This window comes from Kogia breviceps, chromosome 4 (assembly GCF_026419965.1).
Source record: "Kogia breviceps isolate mKogBre1 chromosome 4, mKogBre1 haplotype 1, whole genome shotgun sequence".
NCBI lineage: Eukaryota > Metazoa > Chordata > Mammalia > Artiodactyla > Physeteridae > Kogia > Kogia breviceps.
This window is the reverse complement of record NC_081313.1, coordinates 144,731,468-144,755,296: the sequence shown is the minus strand read 5'-3', so window position 1 is coordinate 144,755,296 and position 23,829 is coordinate 144,731,468. Positions and strand designations below refer to the sequence as shown.

General features: G+C 44.2%; 1 protein-coding gene across 2 annotated transcripts in view; it reads left to right on the top strand.

The window, feature by feature from the left end:
• Positions 1-23,829, top strand: part of ADRB2 (adrenoceptor beta 2) — a 98,867-nt gene that overhangs the window by 56,024 nt on the left and 19,014 nt on the right. Inside the window, exon 2 of one of the 2 annotated variants that reach the window (XM_067032109.1) lies at positions 8,807-8,886. The exons of the other annotated variant lie outside the window; for it this stretch is intronic. Within the exon in view, the coding sequence (XP_066888210.1) occupies positions 8,807-8,871 (65 nt within the window). The 3' untranslated portion in view covers positions 8,872-8,886. Of the gene's footprint in view, positions 1-8,806; positions 8,887-23,829 lie in introns of those variants that run through there. 2 annotated transcript variants of the gene reach the window in all.

Here is a 23,829-nt window from a genome sequence, read left to right as displayed (position 1 = left end):
TTGATGGGCAGTCATAAATCATGGAGGTAAAGGGTGAAGAAGAAAAAAAACTCAAGAATAATTCCAAGGTTTCTGGCCTTAGAACAGGGTCCACAAATGTAGTAGACAACTGCTGAATTTGCTTTTTGGAAACTTTTCACTGTCCAGGTAATTTTACCCCAACATCCCTCTGAGGAATCACCCTGCCTCCACTCTCAATCCTTGCTTTGAGCAGGGCTGATCCATTCCACCTCCTCCAGGTTATACCTATTACCCAGGCCTAAGCTCATCTCCCATGTTCCAGGATTGTTATATGGTCCAAACAGGCCATCAGAGCCAACAAGACTCAATTTTAGGGCTCCTTGTTTCTTTGGCTTTGGAGAAGGAGTTGTATCTTTACTTTGGAAACTGAACCTGTAACTGTATAAACTGGAACTACTGCAGCCATCTCCCATCTGAACATAGAGCCAACACAGTGGTGGCAGAGCCAGAGATGACAGTATTTGAGTGTTAAATCAAGCTGTACCTGAGATATAAGACAATACCTTCCTCTTATGGAACTAAAGAATTTCCTTTTTTTTTTTTCTTTCACATAAGCCACTTTGCTTTGGGTTTATGGATGCTGGCATCTGAAGGAGCCCAAACTGATACATTAGTGATGCTAGGGAAAACTGAAAGAGGGACAAGTATTTTGCTACAGCTGAGTGGGATGTTGGCAACTTTAGAGACAGCAATATTAGTGGAGAAGTTAGGGTTGGACAAAGTGAAGGGTAATTGGAAGGGGAAGAAATGGAGGTGAAAAACCTAGACAGGTCAAAAAGTATAGTCACCCCCAACTTTACTAGTCATCAGAGAAATGCAAATTAGAACACAATGTGATACCACCACACACACACACCAGAATGACTAAAATGAAGAAATAGACAATTTCAAGTATTGACAAGGATATGGAACGATTGGAACACTCATACACTGCTGGTGGGGATGTAAATCTATGGAACCACTTTGGAAACTAACAGAAATGCATGCTTATCACACCATAAGACATGTAAAGGAATGGGGATAGCTCTCTATTTGTAACAGCTTCAAACTGGAAACTACTCAATCCCCTTTAACCATAGAAAAACTCATGGTGTATTTTCTCAATAAAATACTATACAACAGGGAAAATACGTGAACTACCAAGCTCAAAGCAAGGCAGAACAAATTTATGGTGCTATAAATCTGAATATTGATTAGCCTTTGGGAGGGTAGTGACTGAAGGAGCAAGAGGGGCCCTCTGGGATGCTGGCAATGTTCTTTTTCTTAATCTGGATGCTGGTTACACAAGCATGTTCACTTTGTGAAAATTCACTTAACAATTTGGGCACTTTTCTGTATATTTGCTATACTCCTCTTAAAAGTTAAAAAAATAAAAGTGTAGGTACAAGGAGTCATAAGCAATGGAATATATTTCCAGTAAAGTTGGAAAGGAGGTTGGAAATCTGAAAGTAGGTGAAATAATTGGTTTCATGTCTAGTGTCTCCAAGTCTTAGAATCCCAGAAATGGGAGGGACTAAATTAACTCAGAAAAGGGTGGTCTTCAGTCTTCACTTATTAAGCAGTGCCAGTTCTTGGCATTAGGGAGCTCAATGTTGAGCCTTCCCTGGCTAGGGCAAAGCCAGTCCAATACAGTAGAGCAGCCCCCTGACCTCTCTAAAGGTCAGACCTAGTGCTCAGGTCTGTAGTTGGGGACTGTAGGAGCTGCAGTGATGTCACTGCAGCCTTGGTGGTCTGATCAGCTAGGATACCTGCTAGGATTGTAGACTGCCTTGTAGGAATTGTTTCAGTGAACTAAGAGAGTCTTGCTGGGAAAAAGTCTAAGGCATTGGGGTCTGTAGACCTGAGGCTTAGAAACTTTCTACTCAAGTTTCACTGCCTCTCAAGAATGAGAGGCTTCCTTTGATCTCCTAGAATTGATAGACTGAAGGAGCTGAGAGGGCCATGCAGATTCCAAGTCTGAATTCCTAAATTCCAATTTCGTCACACCATCATCAGCCTCACTGTCTCTCCTGTAGAGTTAGTTCAGGCTCCCTTTCCTTCTCTCCTGGAGCCCCAGGAGCCTCCCAGATTCATGCCTTACAACCCTCCATCCACAGGGTCTTCAGAAAGATCCTTCTAACATGCACATCCAACCATGTCACCCCTCCTGTCTATAGCCTTTAATGGATCCCCCCTTCTTGGGTTTCAACCCAAACTTCATCAGAAGGCTCAAGGCCCCATGACCTGTACTTGACCACCTGTCCAGTATCATCTCTGTCCACTTGTCCCTGCTTCACAGTCCAATCAGGATACCGAATGTGGAGGTTATTTCTCATCTCTGTGCCTTTAACCCAAACACGCTTTCTTCTCTGTCTGTCTGTTAAATACTTATTTATCTTTTAAAACCATAGCCAGGCATAACTTCTTCTGAGAAGCTTTCCCTGACAACACCTACTCCTTCCTCTCATTCTGATTTTTTACTTTCCTTCACTGCATATGTTACATGGTGCTGTGTTTATTCACTGTGTGTGTCTTCCCTATTAAAAGTCCAGATGCTGGGTGGCCAGGATTTTGTTTTATTCACCTCCATTCCCAGTTCTTGCAATGTCATTTGGTATGTGGTATGGCATTTTTCAGTGAGGTTTTGATGACTAGACCCTTCAAAGTACAGCTCTATTGCTATCATTGAACCATAACTTTCAGGAGGCTTTATCATTATTATTGCTTATGTGCATTCATGGGTTAATGATAAGCAAACTAAAATCCTATAACTGCTTAATGAAAGAGGCTATTTCATTTGACCCTTGCAGCAGGGTGTTTGATAGAATGGTCTCTCTCAAGCCCCCTATCCCACCCACAGACCAGCACAAAAAACCCAAATATGGGAGGAAATATTAGCGTTTCCCTTGATATTTATTTTTAACTCGGTTTTAAAATTTTTTATTTTATATGTTTTATAATGTATTTGATAATATATTGGTGTACAAGCAAATATGCACATATTATGGAAGAGTACTTAAAATTATTTTACTGATAGAGGGTGTGATCAAAAAAGTTTGAGACACTGTGTTAGGTACCATGGGCTTCATGTTAGAGCACCTGAGACAGGAAGGTGATGTGATCTGCCAGCCAAGTTGCAGGGTATGTATTTCATAGTTTGGTGACAAATTTCTGGCTGGGTTACATGTCTGCACTCAGTTCCCATCTCCCCATTTTTCCTATTCCTGTTTCCCAATTACTAATAGTGGCAGCAGTACCAATTAATATGCAGTAAGTGCTGGTTCTTTGCCAGATGCTGCATTAAACATTTTTACACATTATTTCATTTAAAACTCATAACAGCTCTGAGGTGGGCACTATTATCCCTGATTTACAAATGAGGAAACTAAAGTATAAGAACTTGCCCATGATCTCAGAGCTACCAGTGGCAGAGCCAAGATTCAGTCCTAAGCCATGTAGGAGCTCCTTGAAAAAGTAGGTGGAATTGAAGGGTAGTTCTGGATTCAAACACAGATTTTGTCGTTTATTAGGAGGGCTGTACAACAGTGTTGTCTCTACTTAGAGGTACATGACACATTGTTTTAACGTCTAGTCCAAACCCTGTAATGGCCCTCTCAGGCAGAGGCAAATAAAACATGATACACACGGGATCCTGCACTTCTGAAGGGTGTTGTATGCCTCACAGTACCAAAGGGAAACTGCTCTTATAAACAGCATAATTCTTCACCACCACTAGCCTCATCATGGCAAGATGCCCAAAGTCCTAAGCAGTAAGTACATCAGTGTTTAAAGTGAGTCTCAAGTGAAAAGCACAACAAACCAGTGTGCCTTGTCTTCTGATGGCACAACCTCACCAAATTGTTTACTTGAAGCCGGCAACTGAGAGAGGGTAAAGAGGGTGAAAAATCTTCCAAGGCAGGTAGCAAAACAAGCACTAGGGCAGCTGACAATGGCTCTAACTACCTGCTTCTCCAGCAGCCCCTGGGCACAGGTCCTGGATTGCTCTCCATGTCCTAGTGTGCTCCCTTCATGCCTTGAGACTACCCTGTAGATCCCAGTCCCGCAAGGGTAACACCAAACAAAGCTCACCTTCCCGCCTAACATCTGTACCAGTATCATGTGTTTTTTTTTAGTCAGTTTTCCCATCCCCCACTGCCTGTTGGCGTATGACACCACTTCACTCCACCCAGGAAATTCTTAGCAAGGAGAGAGGAGATTTATGTATCCCTGTGATGATGAAACAATGACTTGGCCAAGGTCACCCTGTGACGGACTTAAAAATGAAACTGAAGCTTGGTGTCTGTCTACTGCCATCTATGGAGGACCACGTTGGGTTCAGAACCTGACCTGGATGCCTTAGGAGTCTCAGGTTCATAATGTACTTTAGGAGCTTAGCTGAGACAGAGTATTCTCTTCTCCCTCCCTCTTCTTGAAGAATGGGGTCTGGCTAGGAGTGTGGTAGCCATTTCCCAGACATTCAAGCTTGGCTTGGTTTACTTTTGGAGCCCAGGCTGGAACAGGCCAGGAGACCCAAATAGGAGGATGCCCCATCCTACTGCTAGGAATAGAATTAGGAAGGGTTCTGTCTCCTGCTGAGCCCAGACTGTGATTGCAACAAAGCATAGAATGAACATAGATCATCAGAGCAGAAAGAGCCCTCTGCAAACAATGATGAAGTTGATAACGAGGATGACAAGGAAACTGATTACAGTAACAGCAGCTAGCATTAACTGAAGCTTGACTACGTCAGGCACTGTGATAATCATTTTACATGAATTAGCTCATATAATCTAACCTAGTGATATTATTGCTGGGCCTCAGTTTCCTTATCTATGAAATGGGGGTGTTCTCCAATTGCCCTCTGGCTTTAACATTCTGATTTTATGACAACTGTGAAGGTGGTCTCTGCTTACCTTCAAAACAAAGCCCAAAGGAACATGACAAAAGTAATGCCTCCGGGGCTTCCCTGGTGGCCCAGTGGTTGAGAGTCCGCCTGCCCATGCAGGGGACACAGGTTCGTGCCCCAGTCCAGGAGGATCCCACATGCCGCGGAGCGGCTGGGCCTGTGAGCCATGGCCGCTGAGCCTGCGCGTCCGGAGCCTGTGCTCCGCAATGGGAGAGGCCACAACAGTGGGAGGCCCGCGTACTGCAAAAAAAAAAAAAAAAAAAAAAAGACCCAGAGATATGTGGGTCTTTGTAGGGCTGAGCAATTACACCTGTGCTCTGCACACCACTAATGAGGGTTCAGGGTCAAGGCTACTTGCAAGGGACTTTTAACAAGCAGGGAGGCTGACTGGAGAAAAAGCAGGTTAGGAAGTAAGGAGGCAGAAAGAGGAACAGAAAAAACTAGAGGAAAAGGAGGTGTGTACCATTAAATGCTTAGGGCACATAAGATGAGTCTCTGTATAAAGGACATGGAGGGTTCGATGTACAAATAATGATGCTGACTATTTTATCTCCGCTCTTGGAGATTTATAGCATGCCTTAGCGTGTTAAAATACTTGTAAAATTCAGCAATTTTTAAAAAGCTTTTAAAGTTTATCCCAGTCCCAACCAAACTTTTTGGCCACAGAATCCAGTTTCCTTGTAATGCTTATTAATATTCCTGGAATAGATAGAAAAATGTATCTAAGGGAACCCAGGATGCTGGGGTGAAGAGGTATAAAGAGGGAACTGGTTCTGTTTCCAAGGAGCTTACAAAATTGTGGGACAATACTTGCCTAAATGTGGAATTTTGCAAGATTGAAAACCAGTTTAAGGTAATGGGAGAGAATCATTATTCTCTGGGGAAGTGTTACAGACAAAACAGGTTGGGAATTCATCCATTAATCCTCAAGTTTCTGGGGCACCTAGTAGATAGCAGACACCATGCTGGGCCCGTGGGATATACAGGTGAACAAGGCAGACATAACTTTCCTCTCCTAGAGCTTAATTTCCAGTGGGGAGACACAAAAAATAAGTGCACAAGTAAGTAAATGTGGAATTATAAGTCAGGAGGAGTGCCCTGAAGGAAATGAGCAGGGTGCTCTAATAAAGCAATAGGGACCTCCTTGAGCTGGGTTCAGCAGCGATGGCCTTTCCAAGGTAGAGGCATTTAAGTTTCAACTTAAAAGATGAGAAGAAGTCAGGCATAAGGCAAATGGCGGGGGGCGGGGGGGGGGAAGGATCAAAACACACTTCATGGGGCGAGTTGAGGGTGTGGGCTGGGCTTTAGAGCATTGAGTAGATTTAGGGAGAGAGAAAAAGGTGTCCAGTTACTTGTTAATTTAAGCAATATAGTATTGAGCCTCTAAGGTGCTTCACTGAGCTAGGGATGCAGCGGGGGGCAGGTGACAAGCCCTTGGATTTCCTAGAGCATTCCAGTGGGGAAGACACAGAAAAGCTATAAACAAAGGAATGAGGTCATTTCAGGTAGTGAAGAAAATTCTATGAAGAAAATAAAGTAGGGTGATGGGGTGGGGTGAGGAAGAGGTAGTATTAGAAGACTTACTCAGAGAAGGACTTTCTGAGCATTTGATATTTGAAATGAGATCTGAATGACAGAAAGGAGAGGGCTGTTTGAAAAGCTTTCTGGAGGAAAACATCCCAGAGAGAGGAGATGCAAGAACGCTGAGGTGGGGAATGAGCCCTGGACATTCAAGGAACCCGAGGAAGGTTCTAAGTGAAGGAAACAACATGAGCGATGACAGAGAAGGAAAAAGATCTGTTTAAGGCCCTTTTTGGCTAAAATAGAGCTCTCAATATGAAACCAAAGGGTGAAATTTTTGGATAAGTAATCTGTGGCCACTTGAATATCAGGGTAAGGAGCTGAGAGGAGTTCTCAACCTGTTTTCCAACACCACCTATAAGACATTGTTCCCAGGCACAAAGCATTCCTACAGACATGCCCACACTTTTATTACCCACCAAAATGCTGTAGGGCATAAGAAACTGCAATAGTTTGAAAATAACTATTAATAATATTTCAATAATGGCCAAATGGCAGAAATTGCTTCTTGTCCCTCAGTATTACCTCTTCCCTTCTTTCTCAGTAATACAGCAACCCAGTTTTAGGTAGGAGCATTACTACACTTCCCAGAATTCCTTGTAGTGAGGCTTGGCCATGTGACTAAATTCTGGCCAATGGGATATAAGCAAAAATAGCGAAGTCAACCTCTGGAATGTGTCCCTAGGGGAGGGAGTATGTCCTCTCCCTCCCCCCAACCTCTGTCTGGATTGTAGATATGACAGTTGGATTTCCATCCTGGATCATGAGGAGAGGGGCCACCCCTAGGGATGGTGAACTGGAAGAAGCCTGGGTCCCGAATGACTGTAGAGGTTCCATACCAGCCATAGGCTGCCCCATCAGTGTTTTACATGACTGAGAAATAGACTTCTCTCTCGTTTAATTTAGCTGCTGTTTTTGAGGGTCTTTGTTATACACAACTCAGGCTGGATGCTAATACAGCCACTTACTACAAGTTGTAGCAATGGATAAGATAAGCCTATTAGAATGCAAGTGAATGAAAATGTGTGTATTACAAAGATAACCTTGAACCCTATCTATATTCTACATATACATAGATTCTATATATCATTATATTTCTTAGGCAAATCTTTCAAAAACATTGGTACTTTTAAATATGTTTTTATCACAGGTTAGTATTTACAACACAACTCACAGCAGATCATAACAGCATTAGTGTCATGACACGAAGATAGAGAACTCCATGTGAAATTTGATTTGGTGAGTCCCTGGAGCAGGGCACATCTGACATCTTCCAGAGCAGCTGGAGCTGGGGTCTCATTAGAAATCATATGATTCCCATCAAAAGAGACATGGACTATGGATTAATGTTGATTTCTCTCAAAGTTAAACATAGTCTTTACCATATGACCAGCAATCCCACTACTAGGTATTTGCCCAAGGGAAATGAAAACAATTGTCCCAACAAACACTTGCCCATGAATGTTCAGAGAACTTATGCAAGTAGCCAAAAACTGCAAGTATCCCAGATATCCATTAACAAGAGAATAGATAAACAAATTGTGGTACGTACAATGGAATGCTTCTCAGCAAGTAAAAGGGTTGAACTACGATACATACAACATCATAGGTGAATCTCAAAATCATTATGGTGAGTGAAAGTAGCCAGACATCAAAGAACACATTCTGGATGATCCCATTTTATGTGATATTCTAGAAGAAGCCAAACTAATCTATAGAAGAAGTAACAGAAAGCAGATCAGTTATTGCCTCTCACTGCAGGTGGAAGTGGGGATTGGCTGCAAAGGAATACAAGGGAACTTTCTAAGGTGATGAAATTGTTTTATATCTTAACTGGGGTGGAGATCTAATAAGTATATTCATTGGTCAAAATTCATCAAACTGTACACTGAAAATAAGTGCACTTTATGGTATGGAACTTAACTTTCAATAAAGTTGATTTTAAAGTTGTTTTTTTTTTTTTTTAGTTACCATGCTAAACAGGAAAAAAGAAATGCTTTGGAGAAAGAAGGCAAATAGTGATTTGAAATGGAAATCCCAGGGACTTCCCTGGTGGTCCAGTGGTTAAGACTCCATGCTCCTAATTCAGGGGACCCAGGTTCAATCCCTGGTCAGGAAACTAGAGGCCGCATGACGCAACTAAAAGATCCCTCATGCCACAACTAAACATCCCACATGCCGCAGCTAAGACCCAGCGTAGCCAAATAAATAAATAAACAAATAAATGAAATGGAAATCCCAATTTAATGTTAAAAGGGCAGATGTTCTGAATTGCTGGTATTTTTCTTTTTCTTTCTTTCTTTTTTTTTTTTTTTTAAGAAAGCTGCTTCTTACATGAAGACTCTGGACAGCCACGCTCCAAGAAGAGAAGCAGTAAGGATTGATTTCCAGAAAAAGCAACTCTGGGTCTGCCAGTGGGTAACAGGGAGCAAATGAGGGAATGCACAGAAGGCCCAGACTTGTGTATGAGAATCCCCTAGAGCAGTGCTCCTCAAATCATCTACGGTGCAGAAGGCCCAGACTTGTGTATGAGAATCCCCTAGAGCAGTGCTCCTCAAATCATCTACGGTGAAGGGCCAGGTGTTTCTGTTGGGGCAGTGTCTTGTTTGTTTTGTAAAATAAAAAATCACATATACTAGAGGTCACAACATGTAAGTCTCCGAACACTTCTTCTCGGTGTATGTCTGGCCTGTGTGCAGATTGTTAGCAAACATGCGCAGACTGGCCTGGATGCTCAGAGCACTATACCGGGGCTTCCCAGAACTGCTTGGGGTACAATTTGGAAGAGATGGGTACAATTTGGAAGAGGCAGGTCCAATGTCAGCAGAGAGGCAGGAGCCAAAGACAACTGGGTTGTGAATATGAAAGTGGCCTTGTTTGAACACAGAGGACGGTGAGGTCTGAGGAAATGTGCTTACAGAGGTTTCAAAACAGGTGCATGAGGTCAACAAAACACTGTTTGGGAAAGATTCATCTGGCAGCACACACAGGACAGTAAGGAACAAAGAGGCTTGAATCGCGGGATTGATGTAGACTTTGTTGCAACCAACCAGGTGGGAGATGACTAGGATTTGAACCTTGGTGGTAGCTGTGCAACCGGACAGGAGGGAGTGTAGGCCAGAGGGCTAGGATCGACAGTGCTTGGCAACAGAGTGGAGAGGGGCCTGGGGGGTGAAGGCAGGGTCACAGCTGGTCCTTTGATACAGGAGGACGCAGGTATTCCGAGGAACGAAAAGGAAAGGGAGGAAATTCACATCTGCAGCCTCCATTTGCTCTGGGGAATAGGAAGAAGGCTCCTGGGTGTGCCAGGGCTCCTGGGGCCTGGCAGTCATCTGAGGGCTGACTCTGCTTGCCTTGGCCTCTGGCCCAGCAATCCCTGACCCACTGCCACCCACAGTGGGTGACAAAGGGAGATGTGGTCAGAGGGGCTGGGAGAGAGCTCGTGCCTTTGTGTGTGCCATTTTCCATGCCTGGCATGCCTGCTTTCTCCCACCCGTAGCTCCTCCTCACCTTCTAGGCCCAGTCCAGATGTCACCCCAGGGGCAGAATGACTCACCCTCAGTTATGCTGGGATGGCTCTCCAATTTGTTAGAGCACAAAAGCCACATCCCGGGACAGCTGCTCATGTCTGGCTGCCCTGCCACATTGCAGCGTCACCGTAGGGGTCATATCCAACTTCAGCTTCACCAACCTGTGGCACAATGCCTAATGCAAGTGACCGCACTCAAGACACAACGTAAACGGATGAGGGAGACACCGAAGGAAGGACCAAAACAGGCAGGGAGGTCATGTGAAATGGGTTCAACAAGCATGGAGGTGAACTAGAGCCAGAGGTCACATGAGTTTTCTTTCCTCTGCCCTTGATACGTGTATGGCAACCACTATTTGAAACTTTAAACTTCCTCAACCCCAAATAATTTAAGGGCTCCTCTCTGAATGAAAAAACAACTGGCAGCCCAGTTAGTTTCAGGGTAGAAACTGTACTCTGGATTTAGTCATCAGTGCCCAGGGCGGTCTTAACTTGAAAGGCTGTAAGAAGCTGGGCTGAACTATGGAGAACAGTACGGAGGTTCCTTAAAAAACTAAAAATAGAACTACCATATGACCCAGCAATCCCACTACTGGGCATATACCCTGAGAAAACCATAATTCAAAAAGAGTCATGTACCACAGTGTTCATTGCAGCTTTCTTTACAATAGCCAGGACATGGAAGCAACCTAAGTGTCCATCGACAGATGAATGGATAAAGAAGATGTGGCCCATATATACAATGGAATATTACTCAGCCATAAAAAGAAACGAAACTGAGTTATTTGTAGTGAGGTGGATGGACCTAGAGACTGTCATACAGAGTGAAGTAAGTCAGAAAGAGAAAAACAAATATAGTATGCTAACACATATATATGGAACCTAAAAAAAAAAAATGGTTCTGAAGAACCTAGGGACAGGACAGGAATAAAGATGCAGATGTAGAGAATGGACTTGAGGACACGGGGAGGGGGAAGGGTAAGCTGGGATGAAGTGAGAGAGTGGCATGGACATACATACACTACCATATGTCAAATAGATAGCTAGTGGGAAGCAGCCGCACAGCACAGGGAGATCAGCTCTGTGCTTTATGACCACCTAGAGGGGTGGGATAGGGAGGGTGGGAGGGAAATGCAAGAGGGAGGAGATATGGGGATATATGTATATGTATAGCTGATTCACTTTGTTGTAAAGCAGAAACTAACACACCATTGTAAAGCAATTATACTTCGATAAAGATGTTAAAAAAATAAAAAAGCTGGGCTGAGGGTGATCTGACCAGTAAACTGGGGAGTCACCACCTTCGATCTGAGAACAAGGATCAAAAGAGAAGCTGGGTCACCCTTCAGCTCTACCGGTCCTGAAGTCACTAGTGTGACTACAGAAAGAGGTGGGATTACCACAGATCTGAAGATGGAAGCCCACTTTCAATGCAGGGTTGCTCATGTCTGGGGGCGGGGAGTAGCCTGGGGTTTATGGCCTGGTCCTTTCTGATGGGTTGGTGCCCTGGTCATAGAGGATGTTATGTGCTTTGAATATCACCCCTGACACACCCCTTAGCAGAAGCAATCATCCCAGGGATTTTGTGATCCGAAGAATCCAGGCTTCTACAGCACAGAGGAAAGGGATTGAGACCCCAGAGGGAAGATACTAGAACAATCAAGCAGGGGAATTTTCAGTTGGAAGCAGGGATTCCTGGATGGGAAACTTTCAGTAGTAAAGCCAGGGCAGTCTTGGGCAAACTGAGATGGTTGGTCAGTCTAGTTGGAAGGCATCTAAGAGATCACTGTCTTACTCTCTTTCATAAAATGTAGTCCCAGAGAGGGCAAGTGACTCAGCCAAGTTCACGCAGATCCCAATGGCAGGGCTGGGACAGGATCCCAGGTCTCCAGCTAGCTCTGCAGGCTTTTCCCTCAATGGTGTTTGCTTTCAGCATCCTCTGGACTCTTGCCTTTTTCACTTCGATGACTACAGCCCCTTCCTTGGTACCACCCCAAGCAGAGGATTTTCCAACAACTGATTACCTGCTAATTGTTAGACAGGAGGGATGTTGATGTGCCCCAGGAGCTCTTTGGCTTGTTCGCTGGCAGCCTGTCTACTCTGTCTAATTAAAGAAATGCTCTTATCCAAGCCTGGACCACTGGATCTGCTTCTCTCTCTCCCCCTTGGGCCCCAAACTAGACACAAACAAAGTCTCAAAGGGATAAAATCCTCTTCCTGCGTCACCCTTAGGACAGCCATGGCAGAGGGCAGAGAGTAAATGCACACACGGGAAAACTCAGCAACCAATGGTGGAGGGTGTCTCCAACCACCTGCAGATGGCACCTTCGGTTTTCATCTCCCCTCATTCCTTGGAGGGCTGAGTGGTTAACTCAGCAAGTGATTCCCCTGCCCAACCCTCCTGGAATCAGTGGTCCAAGAGCGTGAGGCCCTGGGTGAGGCAGTCTGCAGGTGTGTGGCAGTGCATGCTTCCCAAGGACATAAGATCCAGTGATGGGCAGATAGCTGTACCACCACAGACTTTCAAAACAAGTGTACAGAAAATGAGCTCCAGGCTGTCTGTTTACAAATGCTGTGTTTTCTTCTTCTCTCTTTTCATGCCTGAATCTGTTCAGGAATGTCACATTCCAGCCTTTCTGGGCTGACCACATGTCACAGTGGCAGCCATTGTAATGCTGCACAGTCTAGAATGTGGTACTTCTGAATGAGTCAGGCAGGAATGCCAAGTGTAAACCTGCCTCATACTACTTCTTCATGGGACTCCAGGACTTGGATCATTGGGTGGTGTATTTCAAGATTCTTGAAGACAACACGCAATTTGCTGTCCAGTTCAGTGAGTGACAAAAACAGAGAAGTATGACGACAATAATAATGAGTCTATTTTCATCACTGTCTAGTTTGTAAAATCCTTTCATAGCCATGGTCTGGATTGATTCTTACAATATCTTTGTGAGGAAAGCAAGGCTGATTAAGTTCAGAGAGTGGAAATGCCTCAGATCAGATGACTAGTTAGGGCCAGGCAGGCCTGAGTTATTGGAGGTGTACATGCTTCAGAGCTTTTCCCACTGCACCGTCCAATGTCTGCCTACTCAATCCTCCTCCAGAAGTGGATCTGTTCATTAATCCATTATGTGGACTGGCAAACTCACAGGGGCTTTTCTGAAGCACTGAGGTGGAAGTTTTACAATAAAGCATATGAGGATTTAAATAAGGATTAAATAAAATAAGGTTTGGGAAATGGCAGAGGGTCATGGCTGACAGCCATCACTCTGGAGCTACTGGACCTGGATTCAAGCCCCAGGTTTGCCACTTACTAGCTGTAAGACCTTGGATATGTTACGTCACCTCTCTGAGTTTCAGTTTCCTCATCTGAAGTATGGATAAAATTAGCACCTGCTACACAGGACCGTGAGGATTAAATATGATAATGTATGCAAAACAGCTTAGCACAAAATTGGCACTTGATAAATATTTGCTGACTAGTGAACTGAAATGATTGGCAAGGCTGGGATATGAAAAAAGAGCTGGCTGACTTTGAAGTCAGGGGTCTTACTCTTAGGAAATGCTGATGCCCAAACTTGCCAAACACCTCCCACCAGACAATAAGGGTAGGAGGCATTCTTGAAACAGCTGGGTGATTCTCCTTAAAGCCCCTTCCAAGCCTAAAACATCCATGCCTCTCTCCTACTTCCTTGGATACATTACAAAGACCTTCAAAAAGGAGGAGCTTGGGAAGGGAGTATAACCTCCATACCAGACATATGTCTTCACACGAGGGAAGAAGTAGACTAGCAAAAATAGTCGGGTAGATCTGGCCTCATTCTACACCCAAGACCGTACATTTCTGCCTTCTGGGCTTAGCGTCGTGGTGTGCCAGGGCAGGAAAGGACCATAGATAGATGTTGTTTGGTGAGAACACGGAGGCGCAGAGAGATGAAGCAGCTTGTTCAAGACTGCACAGCCATGCTGTGGCAAAGCCAAGACTGGAACCCAAGCTTCCATCCCTAGACTCCCTGACACCACCTCCCTAAATACACAGGCTTTCAAAATCATTAGGGCACAGAATTAGTCCAGCATTAAGCTTTAGAAATCCCACTGGCCCTCCCACATTTCTTCTTGAGGACAAAATCACACAGGGGTAAACTGTATTAAAAAGTCTTTTGAGATGACAGAGGAGATGTTCCCTCAGACAGGAGCTCCGAAGAGAAACAGAGTTGAAATATTGATTTGATCCACAGATCACCTGGGTTCCATGTTTTGTGCAATTTTTATCTTTTTCAGTATTTCAGATGGTGAAGTGTCAGGTTCATGGGCCCGATGTCCTCTAATAAGTGCATTCCAGATGTCTCTGCAACAATGCCGAAGGAGGGACATGCCTCATTCAGCCCTCACTGGAGGACTGGAGAAACAGGTTGCTCCAATCCCCACTCAAGTTTATTAGGAGGTATCCTACCCACCCCACCCATGAATTCCAAACAACGGCTTCATTCTCACTGTCCTTCACAACTAGGTTACTGGCCTGGCTGGGGAAGGGTTTCTCAACCCCAGAATCTCAGAGCTCAGAAACACTTAAATGAAACTCCTTGCCTCTCAGTTCAGGGAACTGAGGCTCAGAGAGAAGGGTCACACTTTGAGCTCAAGGCGAGAGTTTTAGTCATTTGGTCCACAATTTCCTTCCTGCGTGGTGGCCTGAGCAGTTCAGATAACAGAGCATCTAACCAAGAAGCCAGGGCTCCAGGGAAGCAAGGAGCAAGAAGAAGCACCCAGCCCTGGGAGCTTCTAGGAGCACTTGGCAGTCCAGAAGCCCTGTCCCCTGACAGCACAAGTATCCCAGTGCAAACAGCCAGGTGCTTGCATAATGTAAAGCCATGCCTGCTTCCGACACTCACTAAAGAAAAATGAGCCTTTCCCTTTTCATGTCTCCCTGCATCTCTAAAGCTGGATTTCCTGAACAGATATCACCTGGAAAAGAGACCCCTTCGTTTGTAGTAAGAGATGTGTATGTTACATGCAAGGAAAGACAATCCCAAGTTTCAAAGCCAAGTCTCATTACTAAGGAATTTCCTCCTTTTCAGGTAATTTAATTAAAATAGTAGGCATAGTTCTCTGGGAACATACAGTTCTGGAATTGAATAATCTATCGATTAGGTCTAGAAAGCTTGCTTGTACTGAGTCATTTGCTTTTGTTGGGATTTGAGCTTGGGGTTGGGGATTTTCTTTTACGTTTGTTTTGGTTTTGGTTGCTGGGGGTGGGGTCTTTCTCAAATGTAATCCTTGGAGAAAACTGGTTAAGCCCAAACAAAATAACAACAACCCCTCTAAAAATTAAATACTTGGTAATGGGTAAGAACCACACGGAACCACAGAACAAATGTTGATTCCTAAAGTCATCTTTGAGACCTGCTGATAGAAGAAAGCTTTCTGCCTCGAAGAACAAAGACAGCACAGGCATCTCTATGATTCGGATTCTTAAAAACTATGTAACCATTCCTTCATGCGTCACGGTACAAAACCTTCAGACTTTCATGAAAAAATATTGTAAAACAAATCCTTGAAGTTTGAAAAGAAAAAGGTGTGTTTTCCAGAGAATCAAGTAATATTCTCAACAGTAAAAAGCAGGACAATTTTATGCTCCCCTAGGCTGCTAGCCTGGGCAATGCTTATCCTCCCTACTGTAGATTGTAGACTCTCCCCAACAGTTGTAGGAACAATCAGAAAGAAGTCTGATAAGCAGCAGGCACTCAATAAATGTTTGTTTCACAAGTAAGAGCCAGAAAGAGAATTTTTGTAAATTGGAAGTAAAAAAGAAACCAAACTCTCCTAGTCAAAGCTTTGAAGTGTGGTAAAAGATATGAATGCTTGATCTATTTCACTTTGAGCAAAGACTGAGGGGGTTAATACTGGTCCTCACGACAATAGCACAACTAACATATATTGAGTGCCTTCTGTATGCCAGGCACTATGTTAAGTGTTTCCTATAAACTTCTTCATTTAATCCTCATGATAATGCAGTTACCTCTAAGTAACTGTCATTAGCGCCAGCTCCATTTTACTAGTTGGGTAACTGAGAATTATGGAAATTGAACAACTTGCTTATACATGGCAGAGCTGGGATCAGAACAGAGGTCAGCTCATTTCATAGCCTGTTTCTTAAATCATTATGTTCTACTGCCTGCCAATCTAAGGAGCTTCTTCTAATTTAGTTAATTAGCACCCTGGGAGTAGGGTATTTTATTTTCATTAACTAGCAGGAAATAAACTTCCAGTTCAGCATGTGTTATTGAGTGCTGAAGTGTGACTCTTGACCTGGTTCAGGGAGTGTTAGAATTCTTCATCAGCAAACACAGGTTCCTTCATTCAAATCCATATCAGCACCTAAGATAAAACAGGTTCTGTACTCAATATGGGAAATGCAGAAAGAAGAGACACAGGGTCCACCCTTGGGGAGTTCAAAGTCTAGTGAAGGGAAACAAACTTGTGAGTAAGTTATCACCGTTTGATTTGGTAGATGCTGCAGTCAGTGCTCGTGTGAGGTCCTGCGAGTAGCAGAGCAGAAGATGAACTGTAATGTGGTGCTTATGTAAATTCACAGATTATACAGCAGGAGAAGCCTGAGATTGAATCCTGGCTCCTCCATTTAATGAGTCGAATGACCTGGACAATTCCTTAACTTTCTGTGCTTCAGTTTTTCATCACCTTTAAATGCTGGCAGCACTATAGTCTGTGCCTCATCCCACTGTTACAGGATGGAATGATATAACGTCTGCTCCAGCACGCAACCTAGCACATAGTAAGTGCTACATAAATGGAAGCCATTAGGGAGGATTAGTCTAGGGAATCAGGGATGATTCTACACAGGACTGGGGCAAGAAGAATGAGTTGGAGGTGGTCATTTCAGGAGAAGAGACCTGGGACAGAAGACAGAAGGGGTGAACATGCATTGTGTGCTCAGGAAAAAGAGTAGTTTACAAGGGCAGAAGAGAAGCAAGACAGAAGCTGGAGATGCAACCAGTGTCAAAAAAGAAAGTGATTAGCAGTGTCCAGTACTCTGAGCACAAGTGTGCAAAGACATAAGGTACAAGGGATTCACCTCAGCATCGCTTGTAATGGGATCATGCATGAATGAATACATAAATATATAAGTAAACAAACAAACAAATAAATGGAAGCAACTTCAGTAGCCATCAAAGGAAGACTGGCAAATGAACAAATGAATGAAGCAATAAATAAATAAATAAATAAATAAATAAATAAATAAATAAATAAATGGTATTTCTAAACCTCAGTATTTATCAAAAGAAGATTGGTTAAATAAGTTGTGACATAGTCATAAAATGGAACACTGGTTGGACATTTTAAAAATGATATGTATCCATACACACTTAACATGAAAAGACATCTGCAGCACAGTATTAAATGAAAATGCCAATTGTAGAAGCATATGTTAAAATGATCCCAAATTTGTAAATTCATAAGCAACAGCATAGAGGAATTTTTACCAAACTATTTTATAGTGGTTACTTCTGGGGAATGGCACAGAGTTGGGAGTGGGGGAGTGTTGGCTTGCAGGATCTCAGTTCCCCTACCAGGGATGGAACCCAGGCCTCCGGCAGTGAGAATGCACAGTCCTAACCACTGGACTGTCAGGGAATTCCCAAGGTGATGTTTCATTTTCTACTCTACATACTTCTTCAATATTTGAATTCTTTATAAAAACAAGTATTATTTTTTGGTATTTTTATAATAAATTTTAAAAATTTAATTTTAATACCCTGAAAGAGTTGAATAGGATAAAAAAAGAAAAAGAGCTATTGGAAGGTCATTGGTTACCCATAACAAAACAGGTTCAGTGGCAGAGTGGTGGTGCAGAGATGAACAAAGGAATGGGGTGAAAAGTGGAGTCAGCAGTGGCTGCTCTTCTCTGCCCACACGTCAGATGGAGGACAGAAGCCAGAGAAGAGAAGAAAGTGGGGGTGCTGCAGAAGCCTTGAGGGGAGCTCCAGGGAGGGACCAGGGAAGAATAAGGTGAAACAGGTGAGGGGGATACATTTAGTGGGGAAGGAAGGAGGGAAGGGAAGGGAGGGAGGGAGGGAAGGGAGGGAGGGAGGGAAGGGAAGGAGGGAGGGAGGGAGGAAGGAAGGGAAGGGAAGGGAAGGAGGGAGGGAGGGAGGGAGGGAAGGGAAGGGAAGGGAAGGGAAGGGAAGGAAGGGAAGGGAAGGAAGGGAAGGGAAGGAAGGGAAGGGAAGGAAGGGAAGGGAAGGAAGGAAAGGAAGGGAAGGGAAGGAGGGAGGGAAGGGAAGGAAGGGAAGGGAAGGAGGGAGGGAGGGAAGGGAAGGGAAGGGAAGGAGGGAGGAAGGGAGAGAGGGAGGGAAGGGAAGGGAAGGAGGGAGGGAGGGAAGGGAAGGAGGGAGGAAGGGAAAGGAAGGAGGGAGGGAGGGAGGGAGAGAGGAAAGGAGGGAGATGGTGGTTGACAATGCTAAGAGTTCTGAGAAAATGGCGGGTGGTCTCTGACTTATCAGTAAGGTGGGTGGGAGGTGGTTTCCTGATTAGGCAGGTAGAGTGGGGAGGTGGTGACCTCAGGTTGAAGGCTTGAGGAGATTAGCGCACCTGATTTCTAACTACTCAGAAGGGAATGGAGGGAGTTCCTCCTCATTACCCCCAGCTAAGGCCCTCCCATTCCTGGACTCCCCATTCCAGGTTTCTAGGCTTCCTTGTGCCAGCCCACCTTTGGTTCTCTCCAGACACAACTCTTTGTTTGCTGCAGCATCCCTGGGGATATGAAGGTGAGGAAGGGCAGAGGGTGGGTGGCCTGTGGCTACAACTACTAACAATGCTGCTTCCGGGTATTTTGTCCCTGATGGAATAAAACTTTCTGTTGTTGTTGTTGTTAAGGAAGGGAGAATGGTCCAAGCTCTCTAGAGTATACCAGAAGTGCCTGAAGGTGCTCAGAGCCAGAGTCTTTCCTCACACCCTGGGTCAGCTGGGGATTATCAGACCATGTGTCCTGATTTTTCTATTTGAAACTATAACCAGCATCTTATTAGCATTGATGATTTCATTATTGCTGAAATCGCCCTCGGAAAATGGTATTTGGAAATGTGGAAGGAGAGAAGATGGAAGAAAAATAGGAGGACGAAAGAAATGAGAACAGGGAAGGTGAGTCTCCAGGTCTCAGAAGGATGTAAAGAGGGTTAGATGAGAAATGGGTACCCTGCAGCCGAACTGAGAGGGTTTGTGGTCCTGGGTGAAGAATTTTATTTGTTTTCTTTAGGCCATGAGAAATGCTTAGAACCTGAGGTTTCCACGTGGAAACCCATCCTCTCCCTCTCAAACTAGGAGGCTGGTCCAGGGGATGAATAAGACAGCACACAGCTCCTGCTCCACTCCAGCCCAAATGTCTAAGGTAGAGTGTGTTCAGGAGCAGCATGCACCCCTACTTGGGGGAGTGGGGCAGGATGGCCCTGCTGGCCTGGGCCGAGTCAAGGTCTATGCCAGGTGAAATTTAGTCAAGAGGAGATCAGCTGACAGTCATCTAGCACCCAAAGACAGAGATGCTCAACCTTCTCTGCTGTGTTGAGGATCAGAAGGCTCTGGGCCAACTGCAACAAGAAGAAAACCTCCTGGAGGTATGGTATCTAAGAATACCATAAGAGCTGGAAGGAACCTTAAAGATCATCCAGACAGAAGTGATCACTTCTTCCTGTGTCTTCCTCTGTCTCTACAGCACTTTTTGCAGACAGCATGCTGTATTTTAATTTATTGTCATGCATCTATCCAAAAAACCCTATTGTATTCACTGTGCATTGCCAAAGCATGGCATCTAGCTTGAGGTAGATTCAGCAAATGTTTGTGAGTGCTTGTTGCATTTATTGATGAGAAAAAAGTTAGTCCAAAAAAACTGAAAGACATTCCAAGCTATTAACTTAATCAGGCTAATGACATGCTGGCCAAAGGATCAGCTCCAGTCTGTAACATTCAGGCCAAAACATGAAGGCTTTCCACAGTGTACAGCAAAATGGAGAGAAATCAGTTCCAACACACAGTGTGTCCTGTGCAGGGGCAGCCTGGCAGCTACATCTTGGCAGTAGCCTTGTAAGCAAAAGGGATTTACAAGAATATCTGGCTAAGGAGGTCAGAGCCCCCAAAGATTTTCTAACCCTAAGGTAGAGTGTATGAGTTACCATCTTCCCTTTTTGCAGTAAGAACTGGTCCCATCTCCCCCCAAGAAGAGTGAGTAGCTCTTCAAACCTCCTGAGATGTGTTCCAAAAGTACCTTAAATAGAGTTAGGTGTCCAGGTGAGTGGCTGAGTTGTGTGTCGGAGACTACCAAGGGTCAATCTTTGAATTAACCCCTCCTATAACAGCCTTCAGACTTCACTCAGACAAAAAGAAAGAAGGTGAAATCCTTCTGAAACAGTATCTGCCAAAGTGTTTCCTCAGGTTACTAGTCCCCACATATGTTTTTGGAGAGAAAAACATGACTCTATGACCAGAAAAGATGCATAAATGCTGCATTCTACACCTGCTCTGGGGGAGTCACCACGAACATTAGCACATTAAAGGCACTGAGAAATCCTGCAGTGAGGAATCAGGTTGAATTTTGTTCAAATCAGTATTGCACAAAATTATGTCACCAGGGGACACTTTGTTCCATATCACCCTTAGGACAATGGCTCTCAGAATTTTTGTTCATAGTACATTTTCAAATTCTGGAATTGGGGCAGCACACTCGAAATCAGGAATACAGGCAAGGGGAACAGGCGGGTCTCGTGTTTAACAAGGTCTCTCCATGGGACAGCCAGAACTGCGTGATTCACTCAGTGCTGAGTTGAAGGTTGACTTGAATTTGGCTCTGCCCTGATCATAAACTTTCTTAGAAACTCCCAAATCCAAGTTGCCACCTATTCCAGTAAAGTCTTCCTTGGAATGCCTCAGCTTCACACCACGCCTCATTTTTTTTTAAATTAATTAATTTATTTATTTGCGGTACGCGGGCCTCTCACTTTTTTGTGGCCTACTCCCGTTTCGGAGCACAGGCTCCGGACGCGCAGGCTCAGCGGCCCTGGCTCACGGGCCCAGCCGCTCCGCGGCATGTGGGATCTTCCCGGACCGGGGCACGAACCCGCGTCCCCTGCATCGGCAGACGGACTCTCAACCACTGCGCCACCAGGGAAGCCCCACACCACGCCTCTTTATAGCCAGTTGACCCAGCTCTGCAGGACATCACAGCATCCACTTAGCTCAGGGTTCTCCTCAGCAGGCATCCTTGCAACAGTGCAATGCGCAGCTGAAGCAAAAATAAAGTTTACACACATTGAAGAAAGTTTGGCAGCACTTCTGTAAATGATTTAAACCACACAGGCTGAGAGCACTGGCCCTGGAACTGGTATTCCAAGAAGTAGACCAGGAGGGCTGTTGAGAAGAGGCATTCATGCGAGGTTATCTCAGGGATAACCCTTGCTCCTTAAAAGGCATGGAAGTCTGGGTGGGGTAGGGATGCAGGGCTGCTGGATCCCTAGGAGCCAATGTCCAAAGTCCTCCCAAATACAGATAGAAAGTAGTATACAAATCCCATTTTCCTGTTTCCAATTCTTTAAACAATAAATTTTCTTGGAAGGGTTTCAGTATTTATTTAGTTATTTACATGCTTGTGATTTGCTATTTTCTTAAAGCAACCTACCAGAAAAATTCGGTAACCCTTAATTAATTCTCATTAGGGAATCGTGATGTGTGAAAAGGTGTCAGACAAGAACAAAGACCCCTGCACCCTCCTCCTGCCTCTGCCTCTAGATGAGCAAGTAGCTTCACTCCTCTGAGGCTCAATTTCCTTAGCAGTAAAAAGATGGGTTGAATTTGGTAACTTCTGGAACCCTTTCAAAGCTGATATATTCTGACTTCTAAAATGTGCAAGAAATAGTTCTAAAATTAATATGTAAATAGTAGATGAAGTGTAGTGAATGACATTATTATTGAATGATTATTTATTTACCATTAGCATTTACTGAGAACAATGTGCCAGCATTGTTCTAAGTTCTTTGCATGTTATTATCTATTTAGTTTTACAGCATCTCTATGACCTAGATGTCATTATTACCTTGTCTTACAGGTATTAAGATATTAATGTCTTACAGAGATTAAAAGACTTGGCCAGGACAACACCGATAGTAAGTAGTGGAGCTAGGACTTGAATTCAGCAACTTTAAAACTACTATGATGTTGATTTTCCAAAATATCAAACTTAAAAGTATAGTAACAGATGCTGGTATATCTTTCTATATGAAATGTGTATGAAATATAAATCTGGGAAAGAAAACCCACATACCTAAAGGGGGAAGATTTCTAAAAGGGGCTGATGTGATAACAAAACTAAATTTTTCAGCCAGAACACAGAGTGAAATCTATTTCACACATGCCCCGGTGGCCTGACATGTTGGACCGGGGTTGGTAAGTTGCCATGGCAAGCTTCTGGAGCCAGGTTCAGGAAGGAGTGAGGTAAGCTGCAGGGTGAGCCCCAGAGGGAGGAAGCTGGCAGGCAGACAATGGAAACTTAGAATCCCTGCATCGAAGAGCTACTAGGAAGCCTAGAGGTCATCCCATCAAAGCCCCCACCGAAATCAGGCATTCTCTTTACAACACCCTGATGGGGATTTATCCAGCCCTGCCTGAGTATTCCCAGAGATGGAGCTTGCTTTGCTTACCAGAGAGACTTTCCTAATTGCTAGACACCTGAAGATATTAGAAAGCTCCATTCCTTTTAATGAGACAAAATATGCCTTATGGTGATTTCTGCCATGGGCCCTGGTTCTGCCTCCGGGGGACCCCAAAATAATATGTGACCCCTTTTCCTATGATAGGCTTCAGAAATTAGAAGGTTCACTGAGTCTTTCACCATCAAGCTAAAGAGACTGGCCCCTGCAGACATGCTCATGGAGCAGGTCTTGTCCCATGACCATCTTAGTTGCCATCCTATGGTCGCTATCATACTGACAAAGGCCCACAACTTACTCACCTTCGAGTCCTTTGTAGGACCTAGCCCAGGGCCTGCTACATGGTAATAAGCATGATGTGATTTTTTAATTTGAACAAAACTGAACAAGGAAACTGCAAGGGGAAAATATGGTGAAAAGTGAGAGCCTAGGTCCTTGACAGCATCATTTAAATAGCACCTACATCCATTTCTAGATCTGGGGCCATTTTCCAGATCCTCCCTTGGCTGGGGGATGGGGGGCAGCCATTTTCTTCACATGCTACAATTGGGCTTCGGAAACACTGATCCCTGCCCAAGACTTGAAAGAGGTATTTTGGGGATCAACATTATGACTCCAGTACCTAGCCCAGGGCCTGGCTCACAGTAGCTACCAGATAAACACTGAACAAATGATCAGCAATAGTAGCTTATTATGCACCTACTATGTGCCACTTTCTTATGTATATTATGCATATTACCTGATTCAAACCTTGCAACTCCATGATTAAAATATTAACATACCCATTTTACTGATGAGGAAACTGAGAATCCAAGAGGTTAGGAAATGTGCCCAAAGCAACTCACCTAGCAAGTGGAAAAGCCACAAGTCAAACCCAGACTTGCCTATCTCTAAAGCCAATCGCTTTTAACTGCATCATACTGCCTCCTAAGGGGAAAAATGAAAGAGAGATGGGGAAGCATATAGAACAACAGAGAGACAGGAAAAGGAAAGAGCATTTAAAATAGCTTTTTGAACTGTAAAACTCTGTAAAAGGAAGCATTGAGACCTGTATGAGACAGGGGCCCTCTCTAGATCAGTCATATAACAGGTTTTCTAAACCGGAA